Source organism: Rhinoderma darwinii, chromosome 12 (genome assembly GCF_050947455.1).
Source record: "Rhinoderma darwinii isolate aRhiDar2 chromosome 12, aRhiDar2.hap1, whole genome shotgun sequence".
NCBI classification, from domain to species: Eukaryota; Metazoa; Chordata; class Amphibia; order Anura; family Rhinodermatidae; genus Rhinoderma; species Rhinoderma darwinii.
In genome coordinates, this window is record NC_134698.1 from 30,444,947 (window position 1) to 30,470,410 (window position 25,464).

General features: G+C 44.4%; 1 protein-coding gene across 1 annotated transcript in view; it reads right to left on the reverse strand.

Moving 5' to 3' along the window:
- The window catches only part of NUSAP1 (nucleolar and spindle associated protein 1), a 62,353-nt gene extending 37,106 nt beyond the window's left edge, over window positions 1-25,247 (reverse strand). Inside the window, exons 1-2 of the mRNA XM_075844760.1 lie at window positions 25,059-25,247; window positions 10,527-10,595 (exon numbers count right to left, since the gene is read on the reverse strand). Coding sequence (XP_075700875.1) covers window positions 10,527-10,595; window positions 25,059-25,151 — 162 coding nt within the window. The 5' untranslated portion in view covers window positions 25,152-25,247. The remainder of the gene's footprint in view (window positions 1-10,526; window positions 10,596-25,058) is intronic.
- Between the last annotated feature and the right edge of the window lie 217 nt (window positions 25,248-25,464).

The following is a 25,464-nucleotide window of genomic DNA, read 5'->3' on the forward strand; positions in this document are numbered from 1 at the left end:
GACCAGCAACTGTGTCGTGGGGGTGCCGATCTGCTACAAACTCCTTAAATGCGGCTATCGCTATCGATGGGTCGCGGCGATTGACCGCTGGCTGGCAACAGTGGAGATTTAGCTGTCAGAGACTGCTGACCTCCCGGACACTATCCATTAGGACGGTGTGCACCGGGAACCGCTCAGTAATTGTGCTTTCTGGTGTGGGAAGTAACTTTTCGTGAGGACGTACAGTTGCGTAATCGTGCGGGTAGAAGTTAGTCTTTTTTTTTTATTCCACTAACAATTTAGACTTGATCAGATTCATTACATAAAATCAAAACTTAAATCCATTTAACCCCTTCCCGACATTTGTCATATAGAAATGGAAAGCCAGTGCTTCCCGCATTTTGCCGTAGCCAAACGACAAATGGTGGACACCGGCTCACAAGCGGAGTCGGTGCCACCATCCCTGGGTGTCGGCTGCATGTTATAGCCGACACCCTGGGGTAATGGCGAGGACCGAAGTTTGCTCTGATCCCCCCCATTAACCCTTACATGCAGCGGTCAAAAGCGATCGCTGCATTTAAGGCGTTTGCAGCTCATCGGCAGCCCAGCAATGAAATTGCTGGGGTGCCGGTAGCTGCAGAGGCAACCGTATGCCTAACACTGGCCTTCCGGGATGCCTAGTACGGAAGACTTTCAGGCCATGCTCAGAGGCGGTGCCTAAAAGGTTTCCGTAGCCGCCAGCAAGATAGTGCCGGCTCAGGAGCTGAGCCGGCGTTATTAGCGGTATGTTACAGCGGACATCCAGCCGAAGGCGAATCCTAATCGGCTTGTGGTCAGTGAATGACTGACAGATCTACATAGTTAGTGCAATGTGTTAGAAAAAGAATCTGACAGTTGGACCTTCAAGTCCCCTAGTTGGACTAAAGAAAAGTGTCAAAAAAAGTTGTAAAAAATAAAACACAATCGCCCTTTTTTCCATTATTGAAAAAATAAAAACCATACGTATTTGGTATCGCCGCATAGGTAACGGCCTGAAATATAAAATTATTACGTTATTTATTCCACGCTGTGAACGGTGAAAAAAAAACGTAACAACGCCAGAATTTTGTTTTTTTGGTCACTTTGCCCTATAAAAATTGGAATAAAAAGTGATCAAAAAGTCACATGCATCCAAATATGGTACCCATAAAAACTATAGCTCGTCTTGCAAAAAACAAGCCCTCATACAGCTCCGGCGACGAAAAAATTAAAAAAGTTATGGTTTTCACAACATGGCAACAGAAAAAAAAATACATTATTTTTACAAAAGTAATTTTATTGTGCAAAAAGCTATAAAACATAAAAAAAACAAGCTCTATAAATTTGGTATCGCCGGAATGGTACTGGCACTACAGAATAAAGTTAACATGTAACGCATGGTGAACGGCGTAAGAAAAACCTTTAAAAAAAAAAACTATGCCAGAATTGCTGGTTTTTGGTCACCTTGATTCCCAAAAAATAGGATAAAAAGTTATCAAAAAGTCGCATGTACCACAAAATGGTACCAATAGTAACTACAGCTCGTCCCGCAAAAAAAAAAAAAAAACAGCCCTCATGCCACTAAGTCTATGAAAAAATAAATTAGTTAAAGGGTTTGTCAGAGATGAAATGACTGTTAATGCTTGTAATTTATAAACGTAAATACATTTGTAATATACTTACAATTTCTAAAGTGGCCCCGATTCCAGATCCTGCCGTGGGGTACTTGACGGGTGATGTCACTCTCTGCACAGGCTCTGGCCGCTGTGTTGATCTTCAATACCTTGCCGGGTATACGACACGTCACTTGTGACGTGCCATGTATGGGCTGTTCTGCTGCCCTGCCCGTGACGCGCATGCGCTGTCACTGCTGTTCTCGCGGTGCCAGCTGTTCGAGATAACAGCAGGGACCACACATGCGCATTACAACAGAACAGCCCATACACGGCACTTCACAAGTGACGTGTCGTATACCCCGAAAAATAATTGATCAACACACCGGTCAGAGCCAGTGCAGAGAGGGACATCACCCGTCAAGTACCCCACGGCAGGATCTGGAAACCGGGCCACTTTGGAAAAAGTATATTGTATTCACATTTATAGATTACAAGCATTAACACAAAGTCATTTAATCTCATACAAACCCCTTTAAGGCTCCAATAAGTCAGGAAAGAAAAATATGCAGTTGTGCAGGCCCAAGGGGAACATTTCTTCGGTTTCAAAAAGCGATTTATCAAGGCCCTAAGATTAGGGAACCAGGAAGGGTAGGACCCAAACATCTGCTGGAAGCGAGGGTGCCCGTATTACTCCAGGACAACACTTTCCCAACAAAATTCTCCAAACTGCAAAGGTGCCGAGTGTGGACAAAAAGGGGGTTAATAAAACCATTTATTAGTGAGAGACACTGGCCTGTTCAGAAAGGATCGCTTGACAACGTAAAACACATCTTTTGATTATGTTATTGTTTTTTTTTTACCCCATTATTAATTATACCACCTGACTATGCCCCTGATGTACTCCGCCCGGCTTACATGTACCCCCCACATTATAAACTAAATTACCAGTAAAACGTTAAAAAAAACTACTACCAAGCAAAATCCAAGTTTCAAAATCCAAATGGCGCACCCTCCCTTCTGAGCCCTACAGCGTGCCCAAACAGCAGTTTACTTCCACATATGGCATCGCCATACCCGGGAAAACCCTTTTGACAAGGTTTGGGGTGTGTTTCCAGTGGCACAATATATTTGCCACTGAAAGGGAGTATCTAGGGAAAAATTACAATTAGTACTTTGCACCATCCTGAGCGCAATCATTTATGGAAAAGACCTGTGGGGTGAAAACGATTACTACACCCCTTAATAAATGCCTTGAGGGGTGTAGTTTCCAAAATGGGTTCACTACTCAGAGCCCTGCAATTATGAACCAATACTTTGTAAATCACCAAATTAGGCCTCAACTTCGCATGTTTCTGTTTCGCTCTGGAGCCTGGTCCAATGTCCAGGAAAAAGATTAGGGCCACATGTAGGGTGCTTCTAAAACCGGGAAACACAGCATAATAATTAGAGAGCTGTCTTGTTATGGTGGCACAAGCTGGGCACCACATATTGGCATATCTATGCAAAAAAAAAATCCAGTTTTCACTCCAACAGAGTGCACACTAATTTATGCAAAACACCTGTGTGGTTAAAATGCTCACTACACCACTAGGTGAATACCTTGAGGGGCGCAGTTTCCAAAATGGGGTCACTTCTGGGGGGTTTCCACTATTTTGGTCCCACATGGGCTTTGCGAATGTGACTTAGCGCACAGAAACCAATCCAGCAAAATCTACACTTCAAAAGGCAAATGGTGCTCCTTCCCTTCTCAGCCCTGCTGTGTGCCCAAACAGAGGTTTATGACCACATATGGGGTATTTCCGTACTCTATAGAGAAGTAGCTTTACAAATGTTGGGGTTCTTTTTATTCTTTATTTGGTAAGAAAATGAAAAATTTTGAGCTTAAAGAGGCTCTGTCACCAGATTTTGCAACCCCTATCTGCTATTGCAGCAGATAGGCGCTGCAATGTAGATTACAGTAACGTTTTTATTTTTAAAAAACGAGCATTTTTGGCCAAGTTATGACCATTTTTGTAGTTATGCAAATGAGGCTTGCAAAAGTCCAAGTGGGTGTGTTTAAAAGTAAAAGTCCAAGTGGGCGTGTATTATGTGCGTACATCGGGGCGTTTTTAATACTTTTACTAGCTGGGCGCTCTGAAGAGAAGTATCATCCACTTCTCTTCAGAACGCCCAGCTTCTGGCAGTGCAGATCTGTGACGTCACTCACAGGTCCTGCATCGTGTTGGCCACATCGGCACCAGAGGCTTCAGTTGATTCCGCAGCAGCATCGGCGTTTGCAGGTAAGTCGATGTAGCTACTTACCTGCAAACGCTGATGCTGCTGCAGAATCAACTGTAGCCTCTGGTGCCGACACGATGCAGGACCTGTGAGTGACGTCACAGATCTGCACTGCCAGAAGCTGGGCGTTCTGAAGAGAAGTGGATGATACTTCTCTTCAGAGCGCCCAGCTAGTAAAAGTATTAAAAACGCCCCGATGTACGCACATAATACACGCCCACTTGGACTTTTACTTTTAAACACACCCACTTGGACTTTTGCAAGCCTCATTTGCATAACTACAAAAATGGTCATAACTTGGCCAAAAATGCTCGTTTTTTAAAAATAAAAACGTTACTGTAATCTACATTGCAGCGCCTATCTGCTGCAATAGCAGATAGGGGTTGCAAAATCTGGTGACAGAGCCTCCTTAAGCTATTATTGAAGAAAAACTATTTTTTTTATTTTCACTGCCCAATCCTAATAAAATCTATGAAACACCTGTGGGGTCAAAATGCTCACTATTACCCCTAGATGAATTCCTTACGGGGTGTAGTTTCCCAAATGGGGTCACTTTTGGGGCATTTTCACCGCAAGAGCCCTTCAAACCTGACATGGTGCCTAAAATAGATTCTCATAAAAAGGAGGCCCCAAAATCCACTAGTTGCTAGTTTGCTTCGGAGGCCAGTGCTTCAGTGCATTAGCACACTAGGGCCATATGTGGCATCTTTCTAAAAACTGCAGAATCTGGCCAATATGGAGTTGCGTTTCTCTTGTAAAACCTTGTGTGTTAAAAAAACAATTGTAAATTTCACCTCTACTTTGCTTTAAAGGGAATGTGTCGCGAATTGAACCTTTATTTTTTTTAAAGTTACTTATTTCTATTATATTTTTTAAAGCGTAACTAAACGTTCTATCAACTTTATTTTCTAGCAGCATGTGTAATATAAATAGGTTTTGTAATACACTTTATTAATGAATTTGGGCTCCTTTTTGTGTTATATGTGTTTTAAATGGCCATTCTGACACTTTTCTACCACATTTTATTTCTTGTATTTCTCCTGTTGCTAGCAGAAATCCGTACACCGTTTGAATGTATCAGTGTACAAATTCTGCTGCCTATGAGTACAGGTGGGTGGTGGCCCCATCCGGACGTCAGATGTGCACGCCCCCATCATGACGGCAGGAAGCTCTCACTGCCTCTATACACTACACAGTTCTCTAGCAGCAGAGCGCATGGAAGAGGCTGTGTGCACTGGTCTCTGTGCCTGCATGATTCTCCCCCTTCTCTCCGGCAAAGACTGTCAGGACACTAATCTTAGATGGTAATTAGCATCAGATAAGACTAGGACTGCTGTGTCCGTCCGTTCATCCGTCCGTCCGTCCCACACCCCCACCCAATCACTCTGCCGTCCGGTCTTATCTTCCCTGCACTTGCCAGGGAAATTGAAAAGAAAAAATTTGATTGCTTTCTTCTGGAGTGTGCAGAGATATTTACATCTCTGTATATAATGTGTTGTGCATAGCTCAGTGCACGCTCACAGTATTGTAGTTATAATCAGAGTTCACTACCCATGAAAGCTACAGACAGATCGTAACATCACACACACAGCAAGACATGCCCCTAGTAACTGGCCAGAATCAGGAAGTGTGAGAAAATAGATGGACGGTTTCACAAAAAAAATAAAAAAAGCTGCAAAAAAGGTACTTTGAAGTGAATAAAATTGCTAGGAGTAATGTATTCACAGCGGGATATAATAGTAGCTTAAACAATTTTTTTTGCGAATGTTTAGCTATGCTTTAAAAGTTTTTTTTACTGTATTTTTTTTTCTTCCACATGGTGGAAAGTATTACAAATTAAATAATAATTTGATATTTTCCTATGTTGGCCACCAGAGGGAGCACTTCCCAGAATTACAGCAAGGTGAATAAGGCAAAGCAACCTGACACAGTTGCCGTAAATGTGGGAGGGAATCTAATCCCCCCTCCCTATTTTTGGCTACAAGCCAGGAAAAGGCGTCTTCAAATTGCTAAGCATGGTCAGTCTGCCATTTTGGGAGTGATTGTACAAATGGCAGCTGGCAGAAGCTATAGGACACACCAAAAGGCCATGGGTATGTTCACACGCTTACTAAAAAAACGTCTGAAATTACAGAGCCGTTAACCAGGGAAAACAGCACCCGATTTTCAGCCGTTTTTTAATCAAACGCTGCGGTTTTTTTATAGCCGTTTTTCTATAGAGTAAATTAAAAACTGCTCCAAAAAAACGTCCCAAAAAGTGACATGCACTTTCGCGGGCGTCTTTTTACGTGCAGTTTTTAAAAAAATGAGGTGTAAAACGCCCCGTCAGAACAGACCGCCGTATTTCCCATTGAAATCAATGGGCAGATGTTTGTATGCGTTCTGCTTACGATTTTTCAGCCCGAAAACACTACTTGTGCACACGGCTTATTTTCTGCCGTTTTTCAGGCCGTAAAAATCGGAAGCCGGAGCAGTTTTCCCTTGAAACCAGCTCCGTATTTTCAGACTTTTTAATTGTGTGCACATACCCTAAGAATGATGAAAGTGAAGTGAATGACTTTTCAGTTGACACGGCGCGTATTTGACACGTTTTTTTCTGCGCATTTTACGAGGTAAACGAGATTTCGTATCCGTTGCTGTAAATCTCACAGAAAAGAGTCAGAAGTGTCAGGATTCTGAGTACACATGACATCCAGGCTGGATGGTCATGTGTTGTCATTATCAGGACACTGTAGTAATGTTAGGGCTTGTGTATGAGGCTGCACATAGGTGATATATCTATATCGCTAGTGCAGTGTAAATGAATGGAGAGGAGTGCATGATGCCGATTGGTCAGCGTCATGCACTCCTCTGTACAACGCCCACTTGGTCGAAAGTAAAAGTACGCCCACTTGGGCATTAAGACAGCTCATTAGCATAAACCAAAATCGCTCCTAACGTTGTGAAAAAAGATCGTTTTTTTAAATAAAAAGCATTACTGTCACCTACATTATAGCGCCGATCTCCTTATGTAGGAGACAGGGCACTTATAATGTGGTGACAGAGTCTCTTTAAATAAAAACAAATTAAAATAAAATAAAAAATCATGACACTGTCCCTTTAATTACTGTGAAGTGTCTAAAGGGTTAAGAAACTTTCTAAATGTGGTTTTGAATACTTTGAGGGGTGCAGTTTTTAAAATGGGGTGACATTAAAAACCCACAATAAGGCCCTCAAAGCCACTTCACAACTGAACGGGCACCTGAAAATATAGCATTTTGGAATTTTCTTGAAAATGTGAGAAGCTAAAGTTCTAAGCCTTGTAACATCCTAGGAAAAGAAAAGATGTTCAAAAAACAATGTCAATCTAAAGATAGACATAGGGGGATGTTAATTAGCAACTATTTTGTGTGGTATATTTGCTTGTCTTACATTTAAATTGAGAAAAATGCAAATTTTTGCAATTTTTCGCTAAATTTTGGTCTTTTTCCACAATTAAATACGTAATGTAAATCGAGCAAATTTTGCCAGTAACATAAAGTCCAATGTGTCACGAGAAAACAATCTCAGAATCGCTTGGATAGGTAAAAGCATTCTGGAGTTATTACCACATAAAGTGAAACATGTCAGATTTGAAAAATGAGGCTCTGTCAGGAAGGTCAAAAGTGACCAAAGCGGGAAGGGGTTAAATTCCAGGTTGTAATGAAACAGATCAGTAAAGACACCAAGGAGGGTGAATACTTTCCGCATACAGGTTTTATCTTTACATTTCTAATCACAATTTATTCTGCTGTGATGCTAACAGGAGGGTATTGGAGAGGTTGAGTGTTTAGAAGGAAAATCACCACCGACACATCAACACTGCAGAGTGTACTCAAATGTATGCTTTCAAGTGTCTACTCCAATTGGATACCCCACTACTAACATAGCCTTTTCAATGGGCACAATAAGGGACATGAATCAAACAGGCCACCTATCTTCCAATCTGGGATAGAAAGGCTGTTCGATAACGCAGCTTCAAACAAGTCTCAAAGACGTCTGAACAGTCTACACTGCTGGCAGAAGCGGTCATGTGAACTCTCCTAGAGGACCAGTCTTAGGTCAAACCAAAACTGCATACCTGACCTAGATCCCCTAGTCCCTGATTCCAGTGCAATTTTTTTTGCTCCTGGGTTTCCAGTTTCTGAGATTATAGTCCCCCATTGTTTTGGAAGACAATATGCAAATTCATTGTATATAGGAAACCGGGTGTGAAGTAGTGATAGCACCGAGGTAGTGCGAGTTTCACTGCCTCGAACACTGTCCAATCAACAGTAGCCGCTTCAGACCGGCCCGGACCAGCCTGAAGCTGCGACGCACTAATTGGACAGAGAGTCAGAGGCTGTGAAGATGGCTCCAACTTGGGAGAACCATTGTAGTCTATACCCTGTTGGCTAACTACAGTGAAATTGCGAATCAGGCGCCTATGCAACGGCGGACCATCTTTCAGGAACGGCGGGGCCCAAAAACAAAACAAAAATCAGGGGGACAGCGAGGTTCAGGTTAGATTATGCAGTTTTGATTTGATGCTCTAGTGAGAGATCCTCTTTAACAATAAAAACAATCAAAAATAAAGGGTATGCTGTGCAAGGGACAGCGGGTTGTGGACCCACGGTTCTACTCAACCAGTTGGACTTGGGGCCACATCTAAGGGTGTTATCCGAGGAGCCGCACGGTATTCCCCCCCCCTTTAACCCCCATACAGATATCTTGACTTCCCTGCTAGCAGACCCCCCAGGTTGCTACCTCTTGAAGTGGCCTCGTTGTGAGTAGCAGCATACCCAGCAAACAGTGTAGTACACCAAGGGTACAGGCACTGGCAGATGATAACTTAGCAGACGGGTGTGGATCAGGAGTCACAGTTCGTAACAGGTAGAAAGCCACTGGCTTGTCTGAGGTAGCTGGATACAGACTAGTAGCGGGTAGCAAAGTGCAGACTGGTGTCAGGATGCAAGAAGGAGCCTTCGCAGGAAACTGTTGCACTAAAGTTGCTCAGGCACCAGCTGATCAGAGGAGTAGTTTTAGGCCTGGAGTAACAGGGATTGGAAAGGGTGCGCTGGCCCTTTAAGTGGTCAGGGAGCGCAAGTGCGCCCGAAGAAACTAGTGGCCACGAGAAGGAGAGGCGTGGCCAAAGAAAGGTTGGAGATTCCGGCAGCCACGAACAGCAGGAGGACCAAGTTACTGAAGAGGCAGGTAGTCAACCCGGCAGCAGAGTAAATAAACTTGAACCCCATCTTAACCCCTTAATGACCAGCCTATTTTGGACCTTAATGACCAAGGTATTTTTTAAGTTTTTCCATCGTCGCATTCCAAGAGCTATAACCTTTTTATTTTTGCGTCGACATAGCTGTATAAGGTCTTGTTTTTTGCGGGACAAGTTGTATTTTTTAATAGCACCATTTTTAGGTACATATTATTTATTGATTAACTTTTATTAACTTTTTTTTGGGGGGGGGGGGGAAATAGAAAAAAAATCTGAAATTTTGCCACTCTTTTTTGCGTCCTAAATCTACGCCGTTTACCGTGTGGTATAAATAACACAATAACTTTATTCAGCGGGTTGCTACGATTGCAACGATACCAAATTTGTATAGTTTTTGTATGTTTTACTACTTTTACACAGTAAAAACGCTTTTTTTTCTAAATTATTTGTTTTTGTGTCTCCGTATTTGAAGAGCCGTAACGTTTTTATTTTTTCGCCGATGCGGTTGTATGAGGGCTTTTTTTTTGCGGGACGACTTGTAGTTTTTATTGGTACCATTTTGGAGTAGATGCGACTTTTTGATCACTTTTTATCACATTTTTTTAAAGTCAGTATTCACAAAAAACAGCAATTTTTCCATAGTTTTTTATTAAATTTTTTACGGCGTTCTCCGTGCGGGTTAAATAATGTAATAGATTTATAGTCGGGGTCGTTACGGACGCGGCGATACAAAATATGTGTAACTTTTTAACTTTATTTTGTTTTTTTAATAGTAAAGCATTTTGTAAGGGGAAAAGCTGGGTTTTTCATTTTTTTCACATTTTTTTTTAAATTAACTTTATTAAACTTTTTTTTCACTTTTCTACTAGTCCCATTAGGGGACTATAATATGCGATTCTGCGATCGCTATTATAATACACTGCAATACTTTTGTATTGCAGTGTATTACTGCCTGTCCGTTTAACACGGACAGGCATCTGCTAGGTCATGCCTGCGGCATGATCTAGCAGGCATTCACTCCAGGCAGACCTGGGGGCCTTTATTAGACCCCCGGCTGCCATTGGAGACACTGATACTCGGCGATCTTATCTCCGGGTGTCAGTGGGATGAGAGGGAGCTCCCTCCCTCTCTCCAAAACCACTCAGATGCGGTGCTCGCTATTGTGCACCGCATCTGAGGGGTTAAACGGGTGAGATCGATACGAATATCGATCTCACCCGGCAGAGCAGGGACGCTCCCAGCAGCTGAGAGCAGGGAGATTTGACCGCTCCCTGCTCTGTTTACTTATTCCGATGCCGCGACGTAAAAAGTCTATGGCATCGGAATAAGGCCCGTTAGTGACCGACGTAGAAACACGATGGGCCGCTCACTAACGGGTTAAAATATGCAAACACAAGACAATAAAGAAGACTTACGCTACTACTTTGCTCTGTGAGGACGGCTGGATGAAAGTGTTTCTTCAAAGTTCTGAGTAGTCGGCCAGCCTATGATTCAAATTAGAAATGAACAAAAAAAAATAATAATATATTGTGGTGACAAATAGATAATTTTGTAGTTACGTGACAAATCATTTTACAATGTCCTAACTCTCAAACTGTGTCATTTACAACGTATGTCGTGATTATTTGTTATGACATCTAAATTGTGGGAATATTAGCAAAATTCATAGCAAATACGCAGTTCCTGCACTTCTAGATAAGATCTGTGTGTATATATCTAAGTAAAGAATCCCCCATCATGATTGTCAATCCTCCCACGAGTACAGCGAACTCCTCAATATGGAGACAAAATACAAGGACATCCATCTCCCCCCCTTCACATCTCGTTCTTTTTAACTTAAGGGTATGTTCACACGCAGAGTCAAAAACTTCTCAAAACACGGAGAGAAAACAGCTCCTGATTCAGACTTTTTTGTGCCACTCGCGATTATCGCTGCTTTTTTTGGAGCTTTTTCTCAATAGAGAGTATGGAAAACGGCTCCAAAAACGTCCCAAGAAGTGTCCTGCACTTCTTTTTCGTGGCAGTTTTTTACGCGTAAAAAAAAACACTGCTAAAAACGCTCCATCGGAACAGAAGAGGTGTTCTGCTTCCGATTTTTCGGCAGTCTTTCGGGCATATACGGTCTGAAAAACGGCCGAAAATAGTCCGTGTGAACATACCCCAAGTGTAATGTATACGCTGGGAAAAGCTTTGACGTACACACTAAACGTAGACGGTGAGGGATGCCCAACAGCGGCATTGGCTATAATGGCATCCATTCAAAAGGATAGTTACCCACTGTCAGGCATCTGTCACCCAACGACTATTATGGTATCAGTTTAACACTTTCCCACCGCAGCCATTTTTCGGATTTCAATTTTTATTTTTCCATCAAGATTGCCGTACGAGGCTTGTTTTTTTGCGGGACGAGTTGTAGATTTTCACAGCACCATTTATTGTACCATATAATGTAGTGGGAAACTGGAAAATTATTGTGTGTGTGTGGAATAGGAAAAAAAATTATTTCTCAATCTTTTGAGTGGTTTTGTTTTTACAGCGTTCACAGTGCGGTAAAAACAGCATGTTCGCTTTATTCTGCGGGTCAATGAGATTACAGTGATACCAAATATATATCGTTTATGTTTTACTACTTCTACAAGGAAAAAACTGAAAAGGACACCTCTCCACACACCCAGTCTTACCAAGAACTCAGGATGAGAATTAGTTTCGTTTGAGATTATATACATATATATATATTTTTGCGCCACCCACGTGGAATTACCTCACAGCTTAATGTATACAGTATTTACAAGGAATCCCTTCATATTCATGTTGGCACTTAACCTATGAGGACTATATATGCTACAAGAATTAGGGAGGGTAACAGAGAGGTGCTTTCACAGGTTCATGAAAAACCGATTGCCGGTAAGTAATCAATCTTTTACCCCTTCACCTATGACAGCACCCCTGGAGATGTACAGGGTGGGCCATTTATATGGATACACCTAAATAAAATGGGAATGGTTGGTGATATTAACTTCCTGTTTGTGGCACATTAGTATATGGGAGGGGGGGGGGGGGGAAACTTTTCAAGCTGGGTGTTGACCATGGCGGCCATTTTGAAGTCAGCCATTTTGTATCCAACTTTAGTTTTTTCAATGGGAAGAGGGTCATGTGACAAACTTATCGAGATTTTCACAAGAAAACCAATGGTGTGCTTGTTTTTTTAATCAGTTCAAGTTTATTCATTATACATTCTCATATATTGTGAAAACATATTTCCAAAGACCCAAGCATTTATTTCCAACAAAACATTCCCCTTTCCCCAACTCCCCCCTGCAACCCCCAGCCGGCCCTCACGTTACAAGCTTCCTTATCCTATCTCCTTCTCATTTCCACTCCCCATCTCCCTCCAACTCTCCACATGTACACACCTGTCAGTAGAACCATTCCTGAATGTGTGACCTTGCCCCCCCTGCTCCAGTGCCCCCCGCGCCCGTAGTATTCCCTGGAACCCCAGGACCGTTTAGATTGAGACCAGCGCGCGTAGCGCCATGAGTTCCAAGGAAGCACACCCAGAGTGATCAATCCACCTAGCCCATTGTTTTTCAAACTTAGTCTTGGACCCCCTCTTGGAATATATCCTATATTCCATCAGAACCTGAGAGTTAAGTGCACCTATAATTTCTTGCTTCGAGGGTGGCTCCGCATCCAGCCAGTGTTTTGCTATTCCCTTCCGAACTTGGTATAATATTTTTGCAATTGCCAAACCGGACATCCTATCCCCCTCCAAATCACCAACATACCCCAGCAGCATTACCACAGGATCCAATGGAATCTGCACCTCAAAACACTCGACCTAGTAACTCTGACATTTCTGTCCATAAGGTCCCCAATCTCCCGCAGGACCAGAACATGTGAAGGATGTCTGCCTTTTCTTCCGGACATCTAGGGCACCTGGCGTCTGCCCGTAATCCCATCTGTTTCAGAACCCAGGGGGTCCTATACACCCTATGTATCAGAAATAACTCGGACCTCCGTTGTGCTACATTGATGGACAAAGTACATGATGACGCCAAGACAGCCTCCCAGTGGTCTGTAGGAATAGGACCCACATCTTTCCCATGCAGCTTTGACTGGTGCCATAGGATCTCCCACATGTTCCGACAGCAGCCTGCGATAGACCAATGAAATTAATCCCCTTGACGTTACTGCTTTTGCAATATGTTCCAACCCTCCGGTAGCATGGATCGTCATGTCTACACTAGCAGCTTGTGTCTGCACAGCATGCCGAATCTGCAGGTACTGATAGAACATGCGGGAATCCAACTGAAATCCCTCCCTTAATTGCTGAAAGGATTTGAGTATGCCTCCCTCGTACAACTGACTCAATCGTATTATGCCTCGCTGCTCCCACCCCTGCATCCCTTCCAATTTGCCCAGTTCCCCCAGATATGCATTCCTCCAGAGTGGAGTATATTTAGTACACTCTCCTATCTCCAACAAGTGCTTACACTGCCACCACACCTTATGTATGAGAAGCAGGGTGGGTCGAGTACTCGCCAGCCTTTTATAGCGGTGTGCTTCCAGTCCTGCCAACGGATTCTCTCCCCCCCCCCCCAGATATGATAGGATGTGCGCGCAGAACCCCCAGGTTTCCTCCTGCTCCCACCCCCAAAAATGCTGACATTGGGCAGCTAAATAATACACCCAAGCATTGGGCAAAGCCAGGCCCCCCTCCTCCTTAGGCAATTGGAGTTTCTCCAGTTTAATCCGGGGCACCCCCCTTCTTCCATACTAGGTCTCTAAAAAGGTTATGCAACCTCCTAAACCAATATTTGGGGATCCATACCGGGGAATTATGTAGGACGTACAGCACTTGAGGCATAAGGATCATTTTAATCAAATTCGTCCTACCCAGAGCAGATAGCGGTAGCTTATTCCAAGCCTCTACTTTGGCCTTTATAGTTGTTAACAGTGGCATCACATTAAGGGATATATAATCCTGCGCTTTCGCCGTCACCCTAACCCCCAAATATTTAGACTCCGTGACCACCGGTATCTCCACCTCCTCCTCCCCAGTCTGGATGACCCCCGGATCCATGAACATAAGAGCCGATTTCGACCAATTAATGAGCAATCCCGAATATTTCCCAAAACGTTTAATCAGGGCCATAACTAACGGTAGTGTGCGCTCGGTATCCGCCATGAACAACAGCATAGCATCCGCGTATAATGCAATTCGTTCCTCCACTCCCCCATATCTCAACCCCTGTATGTGCTCATGTTGTCGTACTGCACACGCCAAATGTTCCACCGCCAACAACAACTGAGACAAGGGACATCCCTGACGTGTTCCCCGCGCCAGCGCAAACCGATCAGAGAGGGCCCCATTTACCCTTATTTTTGCAGTCGGGGCTACGTATAACAACCTTACCCATTTTATGAAATTAGGGCCGAATCCCATTTTTCCCAGAACTGACCACAAATATCCCCATTCCACGCAATCAAACGCTTTAGCCGCATCTAAGGAAAGAATGGCTCTCCCCCCCATGATTATCCAGAAGAACCTGCAAACTCAAGAACAGCCGTCTCAGGTTCACCGCCGTCGATTTGGATGGCATAAAGCCGGCCTGGTCTCCATGTACCACCCCGGCCACTACTCTAGAAAGTCGAAGCGCCAAGACCTTTGCTATAATTTTAATATCCGCCGTCAATAGAGACACTGGTCTATAGGAGCCCGGGAGATGAGGATCCTTACCCTCTTTAGGCAGAACCACTATAGTAGCTTCATACATTGATTCCGGGAGCCGCCCCCTATCAAAGCTGTCCAGAAGAGTAGCCATTTTTCTGAGGTGTGAGTTCCTCCCCATATTCTTTAAAGAGGCTCTGTCACCAGATTTTGCAACACCTATCTGCTATTGCAGCAGATAGGCGCTGCAATGTAGATTACAGGAACGTTTTTATTTTTAAAAAACGAGCATTTTTGGCCAAGTTATGACCATTTTTGTAGTTATGCAAATGAGGCTTGCAAAAGTCCAAGTGGGCGTGTATTATGTGCGTACATCGGGGCGTTTTTAATACTTTTACTAGCTGGGCGTTCTGATGAGAAGTATCATCCACTTCTCTTCAGAACGCCCAGCTTCTGGCAGTGCAGACACAGCCGTGTTCTCGAGAGATCACGCTGTGTCGTCACTCACAGGTCCTGCATCGTGTCAGACGAGCGAGGACACCGGCACCAGAGGCTTCAGTTGATTCTGCAGCAGCATCGGCATTTGCAGGTAAGTCGATGTAGCTACTTACCTGCAAACGCTGATGCTGCTGCAGAATCAACTGTAGCCTCTGGTGCCGGTGTCCTCACTCGTCTGACACAATGCAGGACCTGTGAGTGACGACACAGCGTGATCTCTCGAGAACACGGCTGTGTCTGCACTGCCAGAAGCTGGGCGTTCTTAAGAGCAGTGGATGATACTTCTCATCAGAACGCCCAGCTAGTAAAAGTATTAAAAATGCCCCGATGTACGCACATAATACACGCCCACTTGGACTTTTGCAAGCCTCATTTGCATAACTACAAAAATGGCCATAACTTGGCCAAAAATGCTCGTTTTTTAAAAATAAAAACGTTACTGTAATCTACATTGCAGCGCCTATCTGCTGCAATAGCAGATAGGGGTTGCAAAATCTGGTGACAGAGCCTCTTTAAAAACCTCCACCGGAAGACCATCCGGCCCCGGAGCCTTTTCACTGGCGAGCATCACTATGGCTGCCTGGAGCTCCTCCAATGTCATTCTCTCCTCCCCTCCCAACCTGGGAAGGTCAATTTCCCTTATATACTCTTCCAACTGTTGAGGTGTGTGTTCTGCTCTAGAGGCATATAAATCGGAGTAAAACTGCTGAAAGACTTTCAATATCTGTCCTGAATCGGTCTCTGGCTTTCCCCCCTCCCCCCTAATAGTATGTATATAATTATTCTCCCTCTGAGCCTGCGCCATCCTTGCCAGCAACCGTCCTGTGGTCTCCCCCTCCTCATAATATTGGCGGTTTAAAAACATCCGTTTGTTATCCGCCCTCTCCAACTGATGCTGCTTTAACAACCTCTGTGCCTCCACCCAATGCTTCAAAGTGTCTGGTGTGTTATCCGCAATATGAAACCTGTCTCCGTCACGCTTTCCAACAGCGCTTCCCCTAACTGTCTAGACCTGGTTTTTACTGCCGAAATGTGCTGGATTGAACACCCCTCTCAGCCACGCCTTCGTGTCTCACAGTATCTCTTGCGGTACAGTACCCAAGTTGAACTGAAAATATTCCTTTAGGAGGTCTAAAATCTGTTTATTATCTATCAACTTCAGCCAAAAGGCATTGAGCTTCCAGAACCCTTGCCCCCGCCCTGTCCTCCCCTCCGTCACTACCTTCATTAACAAAGGAGAAGGATCGGATAAGGCTCTTTGTAGGTATTCTATCTGGTCTACAAAGGGCACCGCTGCAGGCGAGCACAAGATTAAGTCAATCCTGGAGAGAGACTGATACGTGGAAGACGCACAAGAGTACTGAAACCTACTTGGATGCTTATCCCTCCATATGTCCCGCTAGCCCATTTCCGCAACAAGATGACCAAACGCAGTTATTCCTCCCCGTGTCGTGCCAAATTTATCCATATTAGTATTAGTTACCGCATTAAAATCCCCCATCAAGAGTAACGGCACCTCCGGGAATCTAGCCAGTTCTTCCACCACTTTCTTAATTCACCCACTTGGAAAGGGAGGGGGAACATACAGCACCACCAACACACAATCCCAATGATAGAGTGTACAGTGTACCCCAACATACCGCCCCTCCCCATCCTGGAAGGAGTCATGACATAAATAGCACCGCCCTATGTATGAGAAGACTCACCCCCCCTTGAATATGTAGTGTGGTAGGAATGAAAACTATGGCCTACCCAGGCCCTATGCATCATGGAAATCGAATCCCTAGTCATATGCGTCTCCTGTAGTCCCATCACCCGTGACTCCTGCTTCTTGATAAATTCAAATACCGCCTGCCGTCTTCTGGAGTCCCGCAAGCCCCGAACATTCCAGGACAGACAATTAAGTGATCCCGTCATCCCTCAACATATCCCAATGCATCCTACCCTGTATTCGTAGTTTTAAATATCCGACCGGCCGGGTCATCCACCCCACCCCTCCCCCCCATCCCTTCCCCAACCCTGTAACATCCCCAGTAAACCTAGCCCCTTCCAAGGGTCGGGGCGACAGATAGTATCTGTCATAACCCATAACGACAAGCATCGGCAGGTCAACACCGCCCACTCAGCAATACCATAACTTGCAATTCACCCTTCCCGCTCAACTGACCATTACTCCCGCTGCCTTTTTGCAAATAAACAGCCATCCCTTCAACATATCAGTACACCTCAATATCCATAGACAAATTCCTCCACTCCCCGTCTTCAGTGTGCACCGCAGCCAGGCCCTCAAAGGCCCCCAGGAGTTCAATCAGGAAACCAAGCATAGCCAGGAACCCTCAGTGCCAGTTCTTGCAATGGTCTACGACACCTGGTTCAATCCCGCATCCCCGGCCTCATCTTCTCAGCCGGTCCACTCCAGATCAGCGCCGTCTCTCTGCCTCCGCCGGTCTCAGTTGACTTTCATGGCTGTCCAACCATCTAACCGCTTCTCTCGGTGTCTCGAAAAAGGAAGTCGTGCCCAGGGCCGCCACCACTCAGGCGGGCAGGATACATCATAGAATATTGCACTTGTAACGCCCTTAGGCGTCTCTTTATATCCATAAACTGCGATCTTTTCCGTTGTACTTCCATAGAGAAATCCGGGAAGAAGGACACCTTCACCCCATTGAAGGAGATGTCTTGACGTTCTCTAGCTTTCCTCAGGATCTTATCTCTATCTTTGTAGTGTAGAATCTTTATTAGAACGGGTCTCGGCGGCACTCTGTGCACTCTCTCCACTGCAAATAGAGGGGTCAATTCATCTCTGCCAAATGTGTCTATCAGCCATTTTTCAAAGAAATCATCCGGATTCGTTCCCTCCACTCTTTCCGGAACCCCCACGAGGCGAACGTTGTTCCGTCTCAGCCGATTCTCCATGTCATCTGTCTTTGGCAGCAATGCAGCCACTGCCTGAGAGTGTGCTTGTACATCCTGCCTTATGTTAGGAATCGCATCCTCCATTTCTGATACTCTCCCCTCTATAGCAGTGGTGCGTTCCGCTACTTTTTGCAAATCATTCCTGAGCAACAAAATGTCCTCCTTCAATCCACCCATCTGGCATGATAAGGCAGTAAGGACCATAGAATTCTGCTTCACTGCTGCAAAAATGTCCTTTAATGAGGGTTCCCCATTCCTTGCTCCACTTTTCCCTCCAGCACCTGGCTGATCCTGCATGGCACTGCACATCTCCTCCTCCTCACTTCTCATGTCCCCTGCCAAAGGAGAGTACCTGGATCCATAAGCGGAGCCTCCAGCAGCCTGATCTCCAGCCGACGCTATCTGCTGTGCTGTCGCACCCCCTGCTCTCGGCGTGCAAGCGAACCTCTCCAGGTTTTCTCCTGCTGCTTCCTGCCTGAGGCCTCTAGTGCGGCCCTCCCACTCGCCGGCGCCATCTTGAGAGCAGGACCCGGGACTCGCTGGCGGCGACTTCTGCTTCTTCGAGCGCGTCATTATGGACGGGCACTCGTGCACCTCCACCTCTAAACTTAGGTAAGTCACAGGGGAAACCGTTTTCCCCGAATTCTGCAGGATATATAGGCCTGACAGGATGGATACAGCAGGAGCTCCGGTCACACACGTCCTCTCACATTCACCGCTAGGCCACGCCGGTGTGCTTGGTTTTAACGTTACTTTATTCTTTCATGAGTTATTTACAAGTTTCTGACCACTTATAAAATGTGTTCAAAGTGCTGCCCATTGTGTTGGATTGTCAATGCAACCCTCTTGTCCCACTCTTCACACACTGATAGCAACACCGCAGAAGAAATGCAAGCACAGGCTTCCAGTATCCGTAGTTTCAGTTGCTGCACATCTCGTATCTTCACAGCATAGACAATTGCCTTCAGATGACCCCCAAAGATAAAAGTCTAAGGGGGTCAGATCGGGAGGCATTTCTTCTGCGACTAGGCATCGCCTTACGTCCAGGCAGTTAAACTGCTGTTCCTTCTGATTTTTTGGGGAATTACAAAAAAGGAGTGGAGAATAATCTCTTGGTCTATATGAAACGGAGAGACCACTTTAGGAAGAAATCCCGGTAAGGTTTTTAAGATGACCCTGTCATCGAATAGTAGAGTATATGGAGGAAAGGCAGAAAGGCCCTGAATCTCACTTACTCTACGGGCCAATGTAATGGCTAACAAGAACGTCATTTTGAGTGTCAGCATCTTTATGGTTATAGAGTCTAGTGGTTCAAACGGTGGGTTTCTCATAGCCTGGAGAACAATATTTAAGTCACATGGAGGAACGGAGGATCTAATCTAGGGTTTAAGCCAAGAGGAGGCGGTCAGGAATCTCCTAACCCAGGTTTTTTTTGGCCAATATGAAATCAAAGAAGGAACTTAGTACGGATATCTGAACCTTTAAGGTTATATTTTTTAATTCTGACCTGAAATTGCTGGTATAGGGTTTTTCATAGTCTGAAAAACTGCTGCCAGTTCCCTGAAGTTGAGGGACCTCTGAACAGTCTGGTGATCCCACTGACCCTGAAGAAAGGAGTCATAGTGAGCTCCCCAACCCAAAGGACTCACATCCCTAGTTATATTGAGAGTAGGGGTTGTTATCCATGGAATGCCCCACCTGAGCTTTTCCCTGTTCAACCACCATCTGAGCCTGGCTGCTTATGACATGTGGAGGGATTGATCTAGGGAGACTGCCCTTATCCCACTGATATAGAATGTCCCATTGTAGAGCCCTGGATCTGAAGTGAGCCCATAATACTGCAGGAAATCATGAGGCCCAGAACGGACATAGCTTTCCTGAAAGAGGTCGTATAGTTTAAATATAGCTCTGAGACTGTCTATAACGGGATTGATCTTCCATTCTGGAAGAAAGGGACATCTTCCTGGAGGAATCTAGCAGAATCCCTAGAAAGACGCATCTGGTTGATGGGATTAAATTGGATTTTTTTTAGATTTGTGTTCCATCCTAAATTCGTTAGGATAGAGCAAATTATTTCTATCTGTTGGATCAGGGTCTGAGAAGTTTCTGCCACTATTAGAAAATCGTCCAGGTAGGGAATCAGGAGGATGTCCCTCGTCCTGATGTCATTTCTGCCATTAATTTTGAGAACACCCTTGGGGCTTGTGAAATGCCAAAGGGGAGGACTCTATACTGTAGGTGAAACAAAGATTTATTGAGGGTCACTGCTACCCTTAGATATTTCTGGGAAGGACTGCATATCGGCACATGATAATATTCATCCTCCGGGTCTAGTGATGCCATCACACAATCTTTGGAGAGGAGATTTATGGTTGAAGGAATTCTCTTCATGCAAAATTTTTTGTATGTCAGATAAGAGTTCAGATACTTCAAATTTATTATGACCCTGTATTTCCCTTCTGGTTTCTTCACCAGGAAAAGATGGGAATAAAAGCCCTGGCCTGTTTCTGCACTTGGGGCTTGAATTGGAACCCCCTTTTTTTTATTTTTAAATAAGTGACAATTTCTGACTCGAATACTTTCTGTTTCTCTGAATTTTTTAGGGTCTTTGTGGGAAAGAATCTCTGTTTGGGGGGAAGAGAACTGTATTCTAGGACGTACCCTGTTTTTATAATTCCAAGAATCCACTGATTTTTTATTTCCAATTTTTGAAATACAGTGATAGACTACCCCCACCATGGGTCCTCTGGCGTCATTGTTGGTGGTCTCTGTTTTTGGGGTCGTTTTGAGGCCTGAAAAGGAAGCCCTTGTTTTTCTTTGGAAATTATGAGGCCCTAGTCCCCTGTCCCCTAGGGTTAGGTCTTTTATTAAACCTCTTGGGACAAAAGGAATCAATTGGTTTTCCTTGTGTAGGGAACCCCCTTCTTCCTATCAGACACCTTTTCTAATAGGTCATCTAGCGGGGTCAAACAAATAATAAATCGCCAGAGCAGGGAATAGCCCATAGCTTCCCTTTTGACCCAGTGTACCCCTTTCAGGTTTTTAGCCAGATAGCCCTTCTAGCGGAGTTTGAGAGAGCAGCTGATCTGGCAAAGAGCCGTACAGAATCTACCGAGACATCGGCCAAAAGATCTGCTGCCTTAGATAGCATTGGAAGGAAGGAGAGGATCTGATCCCTGGAGGGTTTATCTCTAATGTGGAGCTCTAATTGCACTAGCTATATCTTTAGAGACCCAGCCACAGAAGTGGCTGCAATGCCTGGCTTAAAAGCCCCCGTAGAAGCTTCCCAGGTTCTCTTGAGGTAGTAATCAGCGTTCCTATCCATGGGATCGGATAAAGAGCCTTGATTCTTAAAGAGGCTCTGTCACCAGATTTTGCAACCCCTATCTGCTATTGCAGCAGATCAGCGCTGCAATGTAGATTACAGTAACGTTTTTATTTTTAAAAAACGAGCATTTTTGGCCAAGTTATGACCATTTTTGTAGTTATGCAAATGAGGCTTGCAAAAGTCCAAGTGGGTGTGTTGAAAAGTAAAAGTCCAAGTGGGCGTGTATTATGTGCGTACATCGGGGCGTTTTTAATACTTTTACTAGCTGGGCGCTCTGAAGAGAAGTATCATCCACTTCTCTTCAGAACGCCCAGCTTCTGACAGTGCAGATCTGTGACGTCACTCACAGGTCCTGCGTCGTGTCGGCCACATCGGCACCAGAGGCTACAGTTGATTCTGCAGCAGCATCAGCGTTTGCAGGTAAGTAGTCCTGCTGGAAAATGAAATCAGCATCTCCATAAAGCTTGTCAGCAGAGGGAAGCCTGAAGTGCTCTAAAATTTCCTGATAGGCGCTGCACTGACTCCGGACTTGACATAACACAGTGGACCAACACTGCTGCTCAGTGGTCCAAAGTCCTGTTCACAGATGAAAGTAAATTTTTCATTTCGTTGGGAAATCTCGGTCCCAGAATCTGGAGGAAGAGTGGAGAGGCGTCAATCCAAGTGTCTTGCGGTCCAGTGTGAAGTTTCCAGTCAGTGATGGTTTGGGGTGACATGTCATCTGCTGGTGTTGGTCCACTGTGTTATATCAAGTCCAGAGTCAGCGCAGCGTCTAAAAGGAAATTTTAGAGCACTTCAGGCTTCCCTCTGCTGACAAGCTTTATGGAGATGCGGATTTCATTTTCCAGCAGGACTTGGCACCTGCCCACACTGCCTAAAGTACCAATACCTGGTGTAATAACCACAGTATCACTGCGCTTGATTGGCCAGCAAACTCCCCTGACCTAAACCCCATAGAGAATCTATAGGGTATTGTCAAGAGGAAGATGAGACCCCAGACCCAACAATGCAGACGAGATGAAGGTCGGTATCAAAGCAACCTGGACTTCCATAACACCTCAGCAGTGCCACAGGCTGATCGCCTCCATGCCACGCCGCATTGATAACACCTCAGCTGTGCCACAGGCTGATCGCCTCCATGCCACGCCGCATTGATGCTGTAATTCATGCAAAAGGAGCCCCGACCAAATATTGCGTGCATATACTGTACATACTTTTCTGTAGGACGAGATTTCAGTATTAAAAATCATTTTTGAAATTGGGCTTATATAATATTCACATTTTCTGACACTAAATTTTGGGTCTTCATTAACCCCTTAATGACCAGCCTATTTTAAACCTTAATGACCAAGCAATTTTTTACGTTTTTCCATCGTCGCATTCCAAGAGCTATAACGTTTTTATTTTTGCGTCGACATAGCTGTATAAGGTCTTGTTTTTTGCGGGACAAGTTATATTTTTTAATAGCACCATTTTGAGGTACATATTATTTATTGATTAACTTTATTAACTTTTTTTGGGGGGAAATAGAAAAAAAACCTGAAATTTCGCCACTCTTTTTTGCGTCCTAAATCTACGCCCTTTACCGTGTGGTATAAATAACACAATAAGTTTATTCAGCGGGTTGTTACGATTGCAACGATACCAAATTTGTATAGATTTTGTATGTTTTACTACAAAAAACGCTTTTTTCTCAAAATTATTTGTTTTTGTGTCTCAATATTTGAAGAGCCAGAACGTTTTTATTTTTTCGCCGATGCGGTTGTATGAGGGCTTTTTTTTTGCGGGAAGACTTGTAGTTTTTATTGGTACCATTTTGGAGTAGATGCGACTTTTTGATCACTTTTTAATCACATTTTCTTTAAGTCAGGATTCACAGAAAACAGCAATTTTTCGTCGTTTTTTATTCAATTTTTTACGGCGTTCACTGTGCGGGTTAAATAACGTAATAGATTTATAGTCGGGGTCGTTACGGACGCGGCGATACCAAATATGTGTAACTTTTTTACTTTATTTTGGTTTTTTATTAGTAAAGCATTTTGTAAGGGGAAAAGATGGGTTTTTCAATTAACTTTATTAAACTTTTTTTTTAACTTTTTTTCTAGTCCCATTAGGGGACTATAATATGCTATTATCCGATCGCTTTTATAATACACTGCAATACTTCTGTATTGCAGTGTATTACTGCCTGTCCGTTTAACACGGACAGGCATCTGCTAGGTCATGCCTCCGGCATGATCTAGCAGGTAGTCGCTCCAGGCAGATCTGGGGCCCCCGGCTGCCATTGGAGACACAGACACTCGGCGATCGTATCGCAGGGTGTCGGTGGGAGAGAGAGGGAGCTCCCTCCCTCTCTCCAAAACCACTCAGATGTGGCGCTCGCTATTGAGCACCGCATCGGAGGGGTTAAACGGGCGAGATCGATACGAATATCGATCTCACCCGGCAGAGAAGGGACGCCCCCAGCCCTCAACTGCCTCTGGCAGCCGAGAGCAGGGAGATTTGACAGCTCCCTGCTCTGTTTACTTATTCTGATGCCGCAATGTAAAAAGTCTATGAGCCGGTCACTAACGGGTTAACTGTTACAATAATCATCAACATTAAAAGGAAAAATGCTGGAAATAGATCCCTCTGTGTGTAATGAATCTATAGAAAAGAGTTTCACTTTTTGAATTGATTACTGAAATAAAATTAACCTTTTGATATTCTAATACATTGAGAGACTAGTATATATATATATATTCCTTACTGTCCTCATTGGGGCTCACAATCTAAATTCCCTCTGTATATTTTGTATGGGGTGTGGGAGGAACCAGATTACCCAGCAAAATCCACGTAAACAGAGAACATACAAACTCCATGCACACGTAATCCTCGTGCGGACCACTGAGCTACTAGATCAATTTGGTTTCGCCATAAATCGTATCGACCCACAGAATAGTTAGACATTTTAACTGCACGGTGAATAACGTAAAAACAATGGAGGTAATTGTTTTTTGTTTTCCCCATTTTCTATTACATTATTTGGTACCGTGAAAAACCACAACTCGTCCCGAAAAATCAATCATAGGGCTAGATCAACGGAAAAATGAAATAAACTAACGGCCTTTGGAAGGTGGGGAAGAAAAGAATGAAAATCCGGAAAATGGCTGCGGCAGGAAGGGGTTAATAGAGAGTATACACAACCACTCCTGAGTATAGGAACTGGAAACCTCTTCTCATCTTTAGACCATCACTCTGCAGTTCCCAAGAAACACCGCGGTGTTCACAAGATACAGGGTTTTTTTTGCCGCGAAAAAAAACCGGGACGTGTAAACACCGCCTTATTCAGGCTGCGCTCACACTGACTTTTTTTGGGCGCCTGTGACATTGTAATAATGACAGGCTTATTAACAGACAGCTGGTGTATAAACTGCTATGTAACAATGGAGTTACCGACGTGTATATATGAAGCGATCCCTATATTCAGTTATGTACGTCACGTACGACAGCTGACTGTCCTATGAAGCACAACCACACAGCGCGACGTCTCACCTTCAGATTAGACTTCAGTCCGGCCGCCTTTGCCAGCTTTCGCAGCTCGGTATATTTTAAGGTGTCCATCTCTTCAACAGACGGCGTCTTCATGGTTGATGTCTCGCGACAAGCGGCTAAGCGTGACGGTAAACAACGACAGCTTTTGAAATTGCGCGCGTTTAGCCGTAAATAACGACTTGGAATCAAAATTAGATATCCAGTCACAAGATTGGCTGGCATAATCACGTGATCCGGGGGCCTTGATTTCATTGGCTGGTCTGTGTACACTGCATATTTTTCTCACGTCGTCACAGCCTGGGGAGGGATGGTGGTCACGAGGTGTAACACGAGCCTGCGGAGGGAGGGGACTGTCATTATTTATGTACTGCCTCTCCCGGAAGAACGGCTGACGACTCGTATAATA